This window comes from Pangasianodon hypophthalmus, chromosome 26 (assembly GCF_027358585.1).
Source record: "Pangasianodon hypophthalmus isolate fPanHyp1 chromosome 26, fPanHyp1.pri, whole genome shotgun sequence".
NCBI classification, from domain to species: Eukaryota; Metazoa; Chordata; class Actinopteri; order Siluriformes; family Pangasiidae; genus Pangasianodon; species Pangasianodon hypophthalmus.
This window is the reverse complement of record NC_069735.1, coordinates 13459583-13476778: the sequence shown is the minus strand read 5'-3', so window position 1 is coordinate 13476778 and position 17196 is coordinate 13459583. Positions and strand designations below refer to the sequence as shown.

The window sequence follows — 17196 nt, the reverse complement described above, 5'->3', positions numbered from 1 at the left end:
GTTTATATTAATGTGCTTGTTCTAATACATTATCATTTCTATAGTAACAGCTTACACAGGGACTTGTATGGCAGATGCACCACATAAGCTAAGCTTAATAAACAGATTACAAACATGCTGTTATTTAATGACACAAAATATATAATCATTAATAGTGAAGATGTTTATTTGACATTTATGGAAGGAGTCCCCAGTGTTAGCTCTTTCTAACAGCCAGTAAGTAACAGGAACTTTGCACTTTGCAGTTTTTCTGTAATATGACAAGGTGCATTTATTTGTCTGATTAAATTGAAGAGAGGACAAAGAGAGGCTGGTGAGGAAATGTCTGTTTATAGCTGCAAAAATGTAAGCGATAACAGGAACTATTTTTTTTAGACATTCCACAACATTAAATGTAACTATAAATGGATAAAAATGTGACATTCTTTAATAAATTAAAAATTGGAATCATAACTCCACTTTGCATTGGGCATTTAGATATAAAGGGAATAAATATATATTTTACATATAAAGGGAATAAATATATATTTTACATATAAAGGGAATAAATATGTTATATTTAGTTTACTGCAGGTTTCCAGGCCAACTGTGGTGGTGCAGTTAAATGACCAAAGTCTCATGACCCAGAGACCACACTGAACGTTTGTTTAACATGTTGTCATCTGGAGTTACCATTAGGAGTGGTTGAGTTTCAGTTTGCTTCACACCATACAGGGCATAAGCTCTGCAGCCTTGGCTATAGAAGTGATTTCTAGATATAGCCAGTCAACTTGATTCTTGGAAAACGCAGAGTGATACACAGCGTGACAGTATTGGTCTCAGCACAGCAGCTGCCTTCGAATAGAACTCTGTACATGCTGGATTTTGTGGCCTGAATTTGTGTCCAGCTGAAGACACCAGGAGCATAGGCCAAAAGAACAACATAGAAAATGCCAGGTAAGTGCATAATTCACTTAAAAATGATTTACATTTCATTTTTCTGATCTCAGACAACTCATGTGGTCCACAAAATAATAAATGGCAATATAAACGACAAAACACTGTACTGTCATATCAGAAGTCTTGTACATACTGCATGCAAGATCAAGAAGCGGATATGTGAATTATATAAAAGAATGTGTTATAATTTTTTTAAAAAAGAATATTTTCATAGTAACTACTCCAACCTCACAGAAGGCTAATGCAATCCTAGTCTATTTTAATAACACACATCATAAAGCATATTGAATGAAGTGTTGCTACTGAAAGCATGAACTATATAATTAGTTTTTAGTCTGCATGGCAACATAGCTCTTCGGTTATTATGACCTTGATTGTCATCCAATATATGGTGACATTTCATTCATGTAGCAGCCATCTGTTTCTTTGGTCTGCTGGAGAGAAGGTCAGAGAGACAATGCTGCCATTAATCAAATTTCCGAAAGCTTTGGACTCATCAAGCTCGCATCAAAGGACACTGCATACTAGTAAGCTATAGCAAGGGGCATCTAGACTTAACAATGTATCGCTGACTTATTGTCATTTCTGTCCAACAATCCGCCTGGTATGAGAGAGGGAAGGAGAAAATACTGAAGTTCTTACACTAGTATATTATATCTAGATAAAGAAGTGGTTCAGAGAACAAAATAAAATTTAAATGTAGTCAACTGGCTGTTTGGGGTTTAAATTTGGATTTTGTTTAGATAAGAAATGCAGTTTAATTAAGAGGAATTTGACTTGACAGTTAGCTACACGTAACTTGAATTGTAACAGAAGTTGTTAAAGAACGTACCTAAACAAACAGCATCATAAAGGCCAAGGAAGTATCAAAGCAAGTCTGGAATAAAAGAATATCCCAAACACTGACAATCCTGCAGCGTACCATTAAATTCATTATTAAAAAAATGGAAGGAAATTGGCAAAACCATGACTATGTCTAGAGGAGGCCGTCCACCAAAAGTCAGTGACCAGGTAAACAGGGGATTAGTTAGAAAAATAAACAAGAGGACAAGGTGCTACCACCATGCTATCACCACCATGCTTCACTGTGGCAATGGTGCTTTCAGGTTCTTGAGCAGAGTTGGGTAGAGCTTTGTGCCAAGGCCAATAAGTTAAATTTTGGTTGCATCAGACCAGAGAATCTTTTCCCACATGTTTGCTGAGTCTTCAGTACTTTTGGCAAACTCCAAATGGAATTTCAAAAGGCTCACCACTCTTCCATAAAGCTCACCTTTGTGGAGTGTCTGGGTTTTGGTTGTTGTGTGAACAGTTTTCTCCATGTGAGCTGTGGATCTCCCCAGCTTCATCAGGCTTACCCTTTTCATGTCTTGTCTATCAGCTATTTTCTTGTCTGTCATTCTGTATTAGAGGCTAACCAGGCCTTTGTGACCCTGGCTACTAGTGATGCCTACTGCATGGGGAGTCTAGTGGTGGGCAAGTGCTTGCGAAAGCATGGAACAACTCGAAAACTGGTGGTGATGGTTTCTCCCAACATTAGCAGAGAGGCACGGTAAGAGAGTCAATAAAATGATAATGGTTACTTAATTAAAATATTAGAGTGAATCATGTTCCAGTATGCACATGCAGGCCATGCAACACCAGTTATTTAAACAATTTCAATCCAGCACAGGAACTGGGTGGTCACTCTTGGACAACCCTTAAAAATTCTATGTAGAGGTCTTTGAAAGAGAAGAACCCCCTACAGTAAGGTTCCAAGTAGAACCCTTACTGATACAACAAATGTTTTACAAAGAAACTTAGTCAAGATGAACTTGACAATTATATGGGTTTTAAATGTTATGTATCTAAGATATCAGCAAGTGGATTCCAGCTGTTGTGGGTTCTATAAAATATCACCAAGAGCCTACAGAATTTGAGGTGCAAATATCCCCTTGGGTCAAACTAACACCTTTATGTCTTTACAAGAAAAGTTGCTGCTTAGAATCAATAAATGTCCCAACAAACTAGCTCTTTAGTAGGTAAGCTTTTTTGGGTGTTTCTAATTCGCATATTCATACAATCCGAATTTCTTGATGGGCGTAAACACACGTGCCTTTTATTGTTGTCTAAAAGTGGAACTGTCAGTTTATTATTTAATATACAAATAAAGCTATGGTCTTGAAGACAAGTTCTGGGTGACTTTAACTGTTCATGCACAGCTGCTGTCTTCTATATGTATCCAGTTTGTCTTTAGAAGACGTGTTTGATGAGGTTGTAGTGGTGGACGTGTTGGACAGCAGGGACAGGGCTCACCTTTTCTGGCTGAGGCGTCCAGACCTGGGTGTCACCTTCACCAAACTTCACTGTTGGACGCTCACACAGTACACCAAATGTGTGTTTCTGGATGCTGATACACTTGTGAGTAGTTAGTATGAAATAACTTTTAATGCATCTGCTGATTGTATCATTGAGTTTTGACAAAATGAAAAAAATGGCAGGTGATGATTTACTCTTAAATTATGTCTTCATTCGGTTTAATCTCGTGAAGAAAACATTATCGATTATCACAGTGGGAATAAAGAGGACTTAAATAGACTGCATTCACTTGGATCAGTGATTTATGGCAAATACCACTCAGTGCAAATCCAAAATATGGGGTCGCCAGGTCAACTATACAGCAATGTTTTTTCTAAAGAGCTATGAAGTGTGACATGGGAATCAATAATGAGCATTAGTGTTCACAACATCCTGAACACAGTTCCTTTGCTGACAGAGCAAATATAGAAACACAGCATTAGGATAGATGTGTGATCAAAAGCCACGACTAACCAGAAAGGTGGTCTGAAATGCAGAGTTACAGTGAATGAGTTGTTACTATAGAAATGAGAACATATTAGAATGAGCACACTGATACAAACCTGTGATTTGCCTTGCAGCCAGAACTATTGTCAGAGCTGCTATTATATAAAATTAATCAACACCTTCTGACCGATCCGATTCAAGAATATCCGGGATATGTGCTCTTGCAGGTGCTGTGTAATGTCGATGAGCTGTTTGAGCGAGAAGAGCTCTCTGCGGCTCCAGATCCAGGCTGGCCCGATTGCTTCAACTCTGGCGTGTTTGTATTCAGACCGTCACTGGAGACCCACTCACACCTGCTGGAGCACGCCAAGATGTGTGGCAGCTTTGATGGTGAGGATGAAGTAGAGACGGAGGGAGTGGAGGAGAAAAGAGAATCAGGAGTGGGATGAGAAGGATATACTATAGCCACAGGATACATAACTAGGATAGTGGTTACTGAAGATAAAGGAATGAATGATTTTTCATGCTTAGTGCTATTTAAGATTTTAAGGATGAGAAAATTTGACAAACACCCATATATTCACGAGTACTGTTTTAATATAGTGTTTTCTTGTTGGTTTTTTGTTTGTTTTGTTTGTTTTTAGGAGGTGATCAGGGACTTTTAAATGCCTTTTTCAGTGACTGGGCAATAAAGGACATCAATAAGCATCTCCCATTCATTTACAACCTCAGCACCAATGCAATCTACACCTATTTACCAGCTTTCCACAAGTATGTATTCAACAGAATGGTTAAGAATCACTTCCTGTGGCTGCAAAAGCAAAATATGAAACATGCTAAAGGATATCTTAAAGGAATATTCTAGCATCCAATCTCAAATCTACTACATATCTAGCATATATGATTACCATGGACAAGAATTTCAACATGTTTCCATGTACTGAAAAAAACCCACTAATTATGGAAGTCTAATGGTAGTTGTTGAATTTTGTAGGAATTTTGTAGAAAAAGGAAAGGAAGAAATTCTTGTCTGTGGTATGAGATTATGTTTTATCCTCTAAATTCAGTTCTTTTCCATTGTGCTCATTGTTGTGCAGTTATGGCCATCAAGCAAAGATCGTCCACTTCCTGGGAAAGAACAAGCCATGGCATGTTCCATACAAGCAGCAACCATCCACTGAGGTTACTCAATGGGATTCCAACAGGATCTTGGAGCAATATGTGAACCTGTGGTGGGCAGAGTACAACGCTCACACAAAAACGCATGTAGATGAGCCTGCTGAGCGCCATGATTCTGAACCGATTGAGCAGCTATGCAAAATGGCAGCTGCACCCTGTTCCACCCATGTGACCACTTCGCCGCATGTAAGGCTACACTCTTTCATCGATGTGAAACATTTAAAATTTAAAAAATGCATCAAATGTTTATAATACCTTACTTCCCATTATACCGTGCACTGTGGAATTCTTGAGTCTGATTGTTCAGAAGGTGTTCATTTATTTTTCGTAACAGGGACTTGGGATTTGTATGGTGGACACTACACATATACAGATTAAAAAAAACATGTAAATGTTTATATGGTGTGATTTTTTTTGTAAGTATATGTTTCTTTAGCAATTTCGGAAGGAGTCTCTGGTTTCAGAGTTTTGTATCTGTAACATTTTCCAAGTCTTCCAAACGGACTTTCCCAGTAATGAGAGGAAAAAGAGAGGCTGGTGAGGGGTTTTAGAGTTGCTTTAACATAAGTGATAACAGGAACTAATCTCTTTCCTGGACATTCGACCACATTAAACATAACTATAAATGGATAATGATATTATTTAATGAATAAAAATGGTAATTGTTGGTAAAAAGAGGAATAAAATACTGAAGGACATGCTGTTAAATTATTTGGTTTCATATAACATATTTGTTTTCATATAACAGCACATTCCTTGTTTTATTCCTTTATAGTACACAAAGTAGTTTTGTTGCGGTTAATAATAATAGCAATATAAAGTACTAAATTAAGTTGAATGGACTTGTCTTATAAGATTGTAGATACAGATGATTGTGGTTACTCAGTTGTTACTCATCAAAGGGGTTCCTTTCAGATCTTCTGAAGTCTTTTGAATAAACATTTGAATAGTTGTGTAATTATTTGTACTGAACCCTATGTGCATAATATGTCCAAGCTCTTACATAACAGTCCTCTAGAACATGTATGTGCTCTGCATACATATTTGCTCAGCACGCTTTAACATACAAGACAAGGTTAGAGTGCATTCCCGAGCATGTGGAGGTAGATATCGGCTTACTTTCCTGTTTTTTTTGTGCTCTAGAGGTCACAGCCCACTGCAACATCACCCACCGCTCCTTTTCCTCACAGCCGTGAGTCAGTCTCTCAGGCCGAGGACAGAGAAGAGAAAATACCCAGTGAATCACTCGGGAAGCTGACGGTGAATGTGCCGAGCTCAAGTACATATCATCAGCTGGAGGACATGGTGAGAGGAGTGATTTTGAGCTGTTTACATTTACATTTATTCAAATGGAATACACTTTTATGCAAAATGACTTTCAAGTGAGAGTCCAAATCTAGCGTATGTGAGCAGTTAAAGGTGTTTCTCAAGGACCCAACAGCGGCACTTCGGTTCTGTGTCAGTTCTTAGATTTCAGCTTACAAGCTTCTGGTTACTACCATAGATTAGAAATCAGGTAGCATTGATTCCTGAAATCACTCTCAGAATCTGCAGTTCAGTTCAAGCATCCAGTGTGCGCTTAAAAAGAGAACTAGGGATCTTTTTCAGACCGAGTACAAGCTCAGTGGTTAAGGCTCTGGGTTACTGATCAGGATGTCAGGAGTTCGAGCTCCAGGACTAGCAAGCTGCCACTGTCAGGCCCTTGAGCAAGGCCTTTAACCCTGTCCGCTCCAGGGGCACAGTATCATGGCTGATCCTGTGCTCTGATCCCAGCTTCCTAACAAGCTGGGATAAGCAATAAAAAGAATTTTGATGTGCTGTACTGTACATGTGACAGATAAAGGCTTCTTCTATTTGGTACTCATTGATACAATACTGATAAGGAAATGAGTAACCTACTTTGAATTAAGCAATCAGGGGCATCATTGAAAATGTTATTTAGCTCTTTTCCACCCCCAGTTTAAATCCTGGCCATGAAAAGCTCATCTGTGTATTTATTTGTTCATGCACGTAGGTTACTAGGCTCATTTTTTAAAAATAATGTTAGTTAGTTGGTTTTAAATGAAGTGCATTAGCTAGCTCCGTTAGTTACTTTGGATTAAATATGGTTGTAAAGTACCTTATTGTTTTCATTGCATTGGAGTCCCTCATTGTCAATGACTGATAGCGGCTGATTATAAGGAACAACATGTTGGGTAAAAGCTGTTATTTTCTCTCACTTAGTACTGTCTGTAGAAAGTATTTCTCATCTAGCCAGCATTTGCTGCTGCGTGCTGCTAGCAATAAACACCTCAGGCTGAGTTTTATGTTTTAAATGATTTATCAGGTTACATGTAATGTAGGAAGATGCTGCAGTTCCTCCTCTTAATATTTTCGCAGAGCACAGTTTTGCAGATTGTCATCATTAATCTTGAAATATTTCCAGATCACTATCATTTCATTTCATTAGTGCAGTAATGTACACTAGGCTAACGTCACACAGTGTCACATGAATGTGGGTATCGAAGCATGAGTACGTTACCATGGTATCGACCAGAATTAGTATCAATGCATCCCTAGTAAAAGCAACTGCATCTGCACAAACTCACTCCCACACACATATAGAAAATCCATCAAAACATTTGGAGGATGACTCAAGGGTGAGAATGGAACTCATCAGCCAGAGCAATAATGGGCTTGCTTTGTGTGAAAGACTCTTCAGCAACAATATTAGCTCTGCAATGACCCTCGGGCTGTGACACACTGTGACAAATGAAGTCAGAGAGGCTGCATCGTGCTCCTCTTCTACAAGGAATTGTAATTTTTCATTTTCTGCTAACTGGAGGACATATGGCATCAGGGTTGTAATTTTATTAAAGAACATCTCGCTCCTGCCCTGAATGTTTTTCGCAGTGAAGATGAAATTCTCTCAGGTCACACGTGACCGTTGGCCAAATAAAACCTGTACTCAGTTCAGATCCAGTAATCTTTATCACCTTTTCATTTGGAGTTCAAAATCTCCGAGTGCTTTACATAAAAAAGGATTAACAGGTCAAAACTAAGTATTTATGATAAGTAAGGAATAACACACAAGAGGACATGCTGTTATAGGAAAATAATCAATGACATGATTGCGCAATGCTGCCCGATGCAAAGTGGTATTACTGACACCTCCACAAAGCTGATTATTTTCCAATGACACCACATCCGATAGAGGTTCGTTCCTCTTATCACACAGCAATTTACCACTGAATATTGTTAGAACTTAATCAACACCTTCTGACCAATCAGATTCGAGAATTCAACAGCGTTGTGATACAAGGTTGTGGTACAATATGCAGGCATGAATGACCTGAACTAGAAATCTACTGTACGTCAATTACTCCAAATCATCAGTAGGATGTGTTACAACCTAAAAGACACAAGTACTAAGAATGCGCAATGTTAAACAAGTACAGTTTCAATTTGGATTTAAAAACACATATAGAGTGTTCTTAATATTCCTAATAATCTATTCCATATATGAAATATGGCCAATTCGAAATAATTTGAGCTTCGGTAAACTCCAGTTTAATATTTAATTGCTCTGTTTGGTAATTCGGTGTACTCTGATTTTTAAGATTGATGATATGATCTGAACTTAGGCCTTTACTCTTGAGTTTGAAATGCATCAGGCACTTTATTTGAGAAACATGCAGACTTTTAAAGATCTTTAGAATCTTTTAGACAAGTAGAAATTTGGGGAAACTATTAGGGAATCTAATCTCTCTCTCTCTCCCTCTCTGACTCATAATAACTCCATAATGACTCCATCGTGGAGACCAGCAGTAAACCCTCGGGCATTCTTCAACTCACTGCTGAAGAATTTAGACACGCCTTGTGAAAAACACATCAACCCTTTATACACAGAGCGAGGTAGAAAACTGGATGGTGTGTGTGATTCACTGTCATGCATTAATTCACAGGAAATAACCCTTAGAAAGTGTTAAATGAGTGCACTGAACATTCTACAGTTACTGAAGCACAATGTTAGTCATTAGTAATATATTTTAAGCAGCCAGGCAAAGTTATTTTACAGTTGTTCCCCCCTCCAAGCAATTCTGATTTGAATCTACTGCAGTGCATATTTATTCTATCAGTGTTACTGATATGTTCTCATTTTATTGCCCCAAACACTCCAGTGTTCTACTCTTGACATTGTATCTGCTGCCGATCCTGAGGATTTGGAAAAGTCCGAGCTTCAGGAGCCACTAGTTGAACAAAAACAATTAGAAGACGTCTCAGGAGCAGAATCTGCCCTCTCAGAAGCCACACCAGACAATGTAGGTCTCAAAGACTTTTTTGAAGAAAGTGGAATAGAAAGTGGACGAATTTATTGCTTTCAGATTGTCAGCCATTTTGGCTTTGAAGTTTTGCAGACCAATAAGAAATCTGGCCAGTCTTATTTTTAGCTATACGTAAGCAAATGATTAAATTTTTTCCAGTGGAATTGGAAACCTCAAGAACATTCTACAGTTACTGAAGCACAATGTTAGTCATTAGTAATATATTGTAAGCAGCCAGGCAAAGTTATTTTACAGTTGTTCCCCCCTCCAAGCAATTCTGATTTGAATCTACTGCAGTGCATATTTATTCTATCAGTGTTACTGATGTGTTCTCATTTTATTGCCCCAAACACTCCAGTGTTCTACTCTTGACATTGTATCTGCTGCCAATCCTGAGGATTTGGAAAAGTCCGAGCTTCAGGAGCCACTAGTTGAACAAAAACAGTTAGAAGAGGTCTCAGGAGCAGAATCTGCCCTCTCAGAAGCCACACCAGACAATGTAGGTCTCAGACTTTTTTGAAGAATGTGGGATGGAAAGTGGACGAATTTATTGCCTTCAGATTGTCAGCCATTTTGGCTTTGAAGTTTTGCAGACCAATAAGAAATCTGGCCAGTCTTATTTTTAGCTATACATAAGCAAATGATTAAATTTTTTCCAGTGGAATTGGAAACCTCAAGAATTTTCCTTGCTCTTTTACACTCATGCGTAGAGATTTACTAAAATCAGTTCATCTACTGCCATCTGTTGGTAAAAAAATAGCTAATGCTTGACAGTCTGTAGAGTACTCTCTCTGTGAATTTCTGAGCCTTAATGTCAGTCCATTAGGTCAAATCTCAAAAATGAGCATTACCAACATAAGTGATTATACAGATTTTGCTAGCTGAATGTAACAGTATGAATAATTTGGTAGATATAAAATGACTTACATCAGTTTGTCCAAAAAGATATTAGCAAGCACTGTTACGTACTGTAACTAAAGACAGCTATCTAAAGACAGCAACAGGTTAACTAGGAAGTGAAAACCAAATGGTGAAATAACTAGTCAAATTAATAATGAGTTAAGTTAAGAATACATGAAGTTAGCCTAATCTCAGCAAGCTGCCATGATAAAATGAACTAGCTATAGAGGTAGCATTGGTAATAGAAATGAGCATGTTTTACATGTGTAGTGTGTGTAGATTATTTTAAAATACATGGATATATAGCATGAATTCATATCTGATCCCATTCAGTGAATCCTAAATCACATTTAAGCCAGTGCTCACAGAATGCTAGCTTTCCATCTACTAACCAATAAAGCTAGCTAGTTAGGCTAAATAATGATTTAAAAAAAAAAGTGACGTGTGGCCAAGTATGGTGACCCATTTAACCCATCCAAGTGCGCACACACACCCAGAGCAGTGGGCAGCCTTTTTTGCTGCAGCTCCCAGGGAGCAGTTGGGGTTCAGTGCCTTGCTCAAGAGTCTCACCTCAGTCATGGTATTGAGTGCTGTTGCATTCTCAAAGCTGTCGATTATTTGATTACTAATTCACAGGGGTTTGTAGGGCGGACACTCCATTGAATTTATGCGAGTGACATAACCAAAATGTAATCATTGATATGGTAAAATTTTTTTAAAGGAGTCTCCAGTGTCAGTGCCTCGTAACAGCTGTAACTTTAAGTTTTCCGCCACTGGAAAGTTTTTGGACAGCTTTGCTCAGTAACATAATCAAAAATTATATTTTTGTCTTATTAACGTCCAGAGAGGGAGAAAAAATGAGAGGCTGGTGAGGGAACGACTGTTTATATCTGCCAAAACAAACAGAAACTAACTGGGTTTGTGGACATTCCACAACATTAACCATAACTCTAAATGGATAAAAAAAGTGTAATGTGATGTTTAATTAATTAATTGATAATTATATAAAAGAAAATCACTGACAAATTGCTGTGGTATAAGAGTAATAAAACACTTCTGGCCATGCTGTTATTGAAAAATGATCAACTTTGTTGATAATTTGTTGATTTTTTATTTTCCTATAACAACACATCTCAGTGTGTTTTATTACTTAAATAATACATTTTCAGTGAATGCATTAATAACAATAGTCATTCGAGTTTCAAATAAAAACAATTCTGAAGTTTTGCTGTGTGCGGAGTAATTGAATCTAATTGAATTTTAGATACAAACAAACATATTGAAATATGGATAAATTTTGACTTTGGAGAAAGCAGTGTTCCTTTGTAGTGCAAGCTTACACCTAAACAGAGCTCTACAGATAAATCTCTTCATGTCACCTTCAACTAAAACATTTTTTATTTGACTTTTTCAGGCCACAATGGAGGCTTTAAAGGAGAATTTGGAGCATCGGAAGAGGTGGGAAGAGGGCCATATTGATTACCTGGGCAAAGATGCCTTCGAGAACATCCGGATAAAGCTTGACCAATTTCTCAAATAATATCGTGTTTTATGCGTGTGAGTGAATAAGTAACAAATGTTCATTTGGATTGTATCCATTATCATTTCACTATGTCTACCTCTATTATATCTACTCTACAGCTAATCAAAGGGGCTCCTGAGTGACACGCAAAAAAAAAAAAAAAAAAAAAAGCATTTTACCTTCTTGTCAGCAATTTGTGAGTTTGAATCCCATCAGTGCCACAGATATCCATGGCCCGGGAGTGAAGAGAGCAAATTGGCCGTGCTCTCTGGGTGGAAGGGATGGCATATTCTCTCTCCTCTGTCAGTCAGAGTGACACCAGCCAATCATGAGTGTCTGTGAGCTCATGTATGCGGAAGAGGGCAGATAGCACTTTTCACGTTATGGTGCCTTGTGACGCAACATGAGCAGCAGTTCGAAAGGAAGGAGGAAGAACATGTCAGCCCTCACCCTCCCTGATTGCTAGCTATCATGCGATAGGAGAGAGGTAGCTAGTGGGTAGGATTTGGCAGATGACCAAACTGGGGAGAGGGCGGGGCCTTGTTAGTGCTAAGAGGTACAGAAAAAAAAAAAAAAAAAAAATCAGAAACATTTGTTTTTACTTTATCTTTTCCTTATTTTGATTTTCTAAATTTAGAAGATTTAATATGAACCCACTGCTCATTAAATCTTAATTCTCTAATGCTTATTAATTCTATTTCATTTTCTATTTCAATTTATTGCATTAAGTTCCTGTGAGATTTAGAGGACCACAGTCTGCGTGCTTGTAATTGAGTGGTTAATATCACGTGCTATCTTTTCAGTTCAATTGTTTTGCATAAATTATATGGTGTTAATGAAATATTAAATATTAGAATACAAGAATATTTTAATTCTTGTGGTGGTTTGCACTGAGCACTGCTAAAATTGACCTTAGTCCTACACTAGGGGGTGCTCTTTCTGCAATTTGCAAAATGTTAAAGCCTTCCAGACAGATTTCAGCATTTTAGATTGCTTATATTAGATCTATTTAAAATAAAATGTGCACTGTGGATGACAACAGTAGTGCTTCTGTTTACATCTGCACGGCGGTTGTTTGCAGGTATTGGCAGTCATAACTACATCCTCTTGCTGCTGCCTATTTAATAAGTTAACAACACACTCACTTGTCTCCCTGTAGGGAACGCAACAAACTTTACCAGATGTTACCTACAAACATCCTGACTCACCTCTGACTTTACTCCAAGATGGAGGGACGTTGATGTCCATTTGTATGTTTACCTTGTTTTAGTTTATAAATAGCATTTTGCTCTAAATACAACTAATTATTTTCTATTGACCCAGGGTGTGGCTGTCATTCCTAATGAAATAAACATTTCAGTTAGACTGGTATGGCTGTACTGCTGATTTGGAAAGATGCAGAGTGTAGGGTTATGAGATGTGTTTTTCTCCTCTGTGCCTTTCTTAAGTACAGAAGCCCTAAACCTCAAGTTCAGAAACTGAAACAATGATGAAGTGCTATGTCATTATTTCGACTTAATCTCTCTCTCTCTCTCTCTCTCTCTTTTAAAGATAGTATGTTGATATTTTATCTTATACCCTGACCCAAATCTGGTTGGTCTGAAAGAACTACTCTGACAGTAGTTCTGTCTGATTTTTAAATCACAGGATTATATTAATGTGCTTATTCTAATACATTACAGTTTCTATATCCACAGCTCATTCACAGTGGACGATCTACCTAATTTAATGTTAATAATTAGTGGATTTAAAACACTGTTGTGTTTAACAAAATAAAATGAATAATTGTTGATATACAGCTTTCTGGAAGGGAATTTTTAACTAACATTTATGGAAGGAGTCTCCAGCATCAGCATGTTTCCGCCACGTAAGAGTCTTCAGGACAGACAACTTTGTGCTTTGTGTTTTTTTTTTTTTTTTTTAAAAGCATGATGTATTAATAAATAAAAAATCCTAATTGTTTGCAAGAGGAATAAAATACTTTGGATGTGCTGTTATATAATTTGTTAAATAATCAAATTTGGGGTAACTGACACCACTCTGTTCTATAAAGGCACACCCCCAATTTTTTTTATTAAGTGTTTTCTTTCTTACTTAATATTTTGTTATTTTGAATGAATGACTCATTATTTCAAGATATTATAGCAGCTTCTTGAGTTATTATCTCATTATTTTGACTAAATAACTCATTTCAACTTGTCATATTTCGATGGTCACTTGATTTATTACATCAAGATAACAAGATATTAAGTTAAAATGACAATATCTTGAAGCAGCAAGTTATGACATTAAAATAATGACATATTAAGTGGAAATAATGACATAGCACTTCCATACTTATGGGATTCCTTACCTGAAACTGCATTTTCATCATGTGCGTGTATTAGTAACTGATGTTTTATGAAGAATGATCTGATGCTTATCCTGTTTGACTTTATTTAAAGGTTGGGTTTATTCATAAATCTCCCTTGACTATGTAAATATTTCTATTCGGTTCAACTCTGCACAATCAAAACATAGGAAGTAGCACAAGTCGTCATCATTTATGTCAGTTACAGTTTGTTTGCAGAGGCAATAAACTGAAGCTGTTTGTCACTGGTGTAAATATTTAGCCGAATCATGAATATTATTCAACGGATTTCCCCAACTTTTGATGTCTTTCACATACAAGGCTATGAAAATATTGCCTACTATGACCCATGTATTTTTACATCCAACATCTGCCACTCAATATATATGTCTACCTCATCACTCATTGTGACATTTTCCTAATCCTGCAAGAATATAATTCCAGACAGCGCTACACAACTGTTTCCAAAACACTTGGTCTGCTATGCTAAGATCATAGCTGTGTGCTTTGAAAACTAGCTGTCAGGTGAAAATAAACAGAAACACTGAAGAGGACAGCAGATGTCAACTGGGTAAAGGATTCCTGTGAGTTTAACATCTGTCCAGCATGCTCTCTTGTATTCCACATGTACGTTACAAACGTCCACTCTTTCAGGGCTTGGATCAGATTTCTACACTGTTCACAGTGATTTCAGAGATAGAAGTTTAGTGATCCAAAATCATTAACCCTACTCTGAGATAATATCTGCAAAATACATGATCAGCTTAAGGATATTAAGAATACAGTAACTGTGCTTATTATTATTATTTTTATTTTTCAAATCAAATTCTTTGTCTTGGTCTTGAGATAATTTTAGTAATGAGTCACCACAAGATCATGCAAGACCTCCTGCTTCTACTAACCTGCATAGTCAACACCATAATTATTGGCACCTTTCATGATTTTTGAAAATTCATAAAAATTAATAACATGCAATGAGTGATATTTTGAGATTAAATATATGGGTTGCTGTATAGGTTTATTTTAACACAACAATTTTTTTTGGTTTAGTTTTCCCCATTAAAATAAAATAGTTTTTAAATGACAAAATATTTTAAATGTGTGCAAACTCAAAATTAAAATTAGTATTTTTTTAAGGATGGCACTTTGTTTGTTAAATATTTTTAAATATTTAACTTAAATAACATTAAATATGATTTTCTACAAATAGTATCTCCAGTCGTTTGAGGGGAAAAGTTGAAACATTGTGCTTAATATATAGTTCATGCAATCATATTTACCTATTCTCGTGAAGAGGTGCCAGTACTTTTGCAGGCGACAGTAGCAACAGAGTTAACAAATATTATTCATTTTGTGTATTTGTTATGTCTTTGTGGACTAGCCTGCTGGGCCACCAGTGTCAGCAGGTTTTTTGGTCCTCATAATAGCGTTGAAAAATGAGAAACATTGCAGCTCCCACGCAGCCTAAAGTACCTCCATATGGCTGAAGTCAACATCCATCATTCTCCATACTACACATGGTGAACGAACCATATCCACATTCTGATGAGAACACATCTGCTATACAGCAACTTAGTGAGTTTGTAGTTTACAACACATAAAAAGCTAGAAAATGGACCTTCACACCAGGACATCACCAAATGAGTCTAAGTGTTGCTCAGTTTGAAAGATGAAGACAGTTAATTCAGTAAGGAAGTGATAAATAAAAGAAAAACCACTCTGAAAGTCACTACGGAAGCAAATCCCTCACCATTTGCACACTGCTGACTCAGCTCAGCAACTCATAACATTTGGATGCTCCAAACCAAATAAAGGGCAAGTGTTCTGCTAGCGCATGTGAAAATTTTGGTGGGTCACATCCACAAGCATACCATGCTAATTACCAGCATCTACAAACTAAACAATCAAACTTGATAGCCTCATATTTAGCCAACTCTTTAATTATGGCAGAAACCACCTCACATTACATTCTAATTAGGCTGCAATTCCACGTCTAACACTCATTGCTAGGAAAGAACGTGACCATATAGGACGCAACTTGGGTGGTTGCAGGTCTCCCATCTTTCAGTGCAATTAATGCGTGTGAATTAATAGTGCATGTATAGCATACACTGAGTTGCCAGTTTAGGCAGTCGTGGCCTAATGGTTAGAGGCTTGGACTTGGAACCTGAAGGTTGTGGGTTCGAGTCTCAGGTCCGGCAGGGATTGTAGGTGGGGGGAGTGAATGACCAGCGCTCTCCCCTACCCTCAATACCATGACTGAGGTGAGACCCTTGAGCAAGGCACCGAACCCCCAACTGCTCCTCAGGCGCCGCAGCAAAAAAAGGCTGCCCACTGCTCTGGGTGTGTGTTCACTACTGTGTGTGTGTGTGTGTGTGTTCACTACTGTGTGTGTGTGCGCACTTGGATGGGTTAAATGCAGAGCACAAATTCCGAGTATGGGTCACCATACTTGGCCACAAGTCATGTCACTTCACTTCACTTCACTTCTAAGAACAGGATCTGGTACCTCTCAGATTTAAAGCACCTGCTGACCAAAACTTATTTATGTGATCCGGGACCGCTGTTCCTTTTTAAAATAAAATAATATAAAATAAAGTAATAAAGCAATAAAGTAAAAATAAAGTAATAATAATAAAAAAAACTATTTTAATGAAATGATCACTCTGTATGTTTCACCTCCCTTCCAAAAATATGATTGGCTCATTTCCATTAGCTATCATAGTGTACTCATTTATTATCAGCCAAATGCAGTGCTCACACATCAGTAGAGCTAGCCAGTGGAGAGTCTTGGATGTGACTGACTTTTCACATCCAAGGAAAAAGTGATGGGGCAGAAAAAGATGCTAAAAATGCTCACTGGCCACACTGGCCACAAGAACCCTGTGCCATATGTGTGTTCTGGGGTTTCTAAGGGAAACTCTCACAGATAAGCAGAGAAGATTTGTGAAGTTAAACACAATGGAAATGTGCAGTTGACTCCTCCAGTCCTCCAGCAGCACTGCTGAAGTGTTATGGTTGCAATGCCTTATTGTTCCACTGTCTATACTAACATTATTGGCTCTAGGTCTATGATGGCACAAACACTACAGCATGTGGAGCACTGTTGCGTCTATACATTCTGGGACCTTTTCCCTCCTTGTCCTCTTACTGGATCACCCTTCCATTAGCGTTCAGTGTTTATAAGGTACACCTATATATATAGTATATAATAAACTCAG

The 17196-nt window shown here is 37.5% G+C and overlaps 1 protein-coding gene across 5 annotated transcripts; it reads left to right on the top strand.

The window, feature by feature from the left end:
• The first annotated feature begins 76 nt into the window (after nt 1-76).
• gyg2 (glycogenin 2) lies at nt 77-14435 on the top strand. Of its 5 annotated transcripts, XM_026932068.3 has the most exons (11): nt 77-936; nt 2347-2488; nt 3162-3336; nt 3948-4110; nt 4365-4491; nt 4818-5085; nt 6043-6204; nt 9060-9200; nt 9562-9702; nt 11518-11660; nt 12785-14420. In XM_026932068.3, exons 1-10 carry the CDS (start codon nt 930-932, stop codon nt 11641-11643), a joined length of 1452 nt encoding a protein of 483 aa, XP_026787869.3. In that variant the 5' UTR covers nt 77-929; the 3' UTR covers nt 11644-11660; nt 12785-14420. The 5 variants fall into 5 exon arrangements, with proteins under 5 accessions (XP_026787869.3, XP_034155910.2, XP_026787868.3 ...); XM_034300019.2 differs by having other exon boundaries at nt 2318-2488; nt 11518-14424; XM_026932067.3 differs by having other exon boundaries at nt 11518-14423.
• Nucleotides 14436-17196: the final 2761 nt, after the last annotated feature.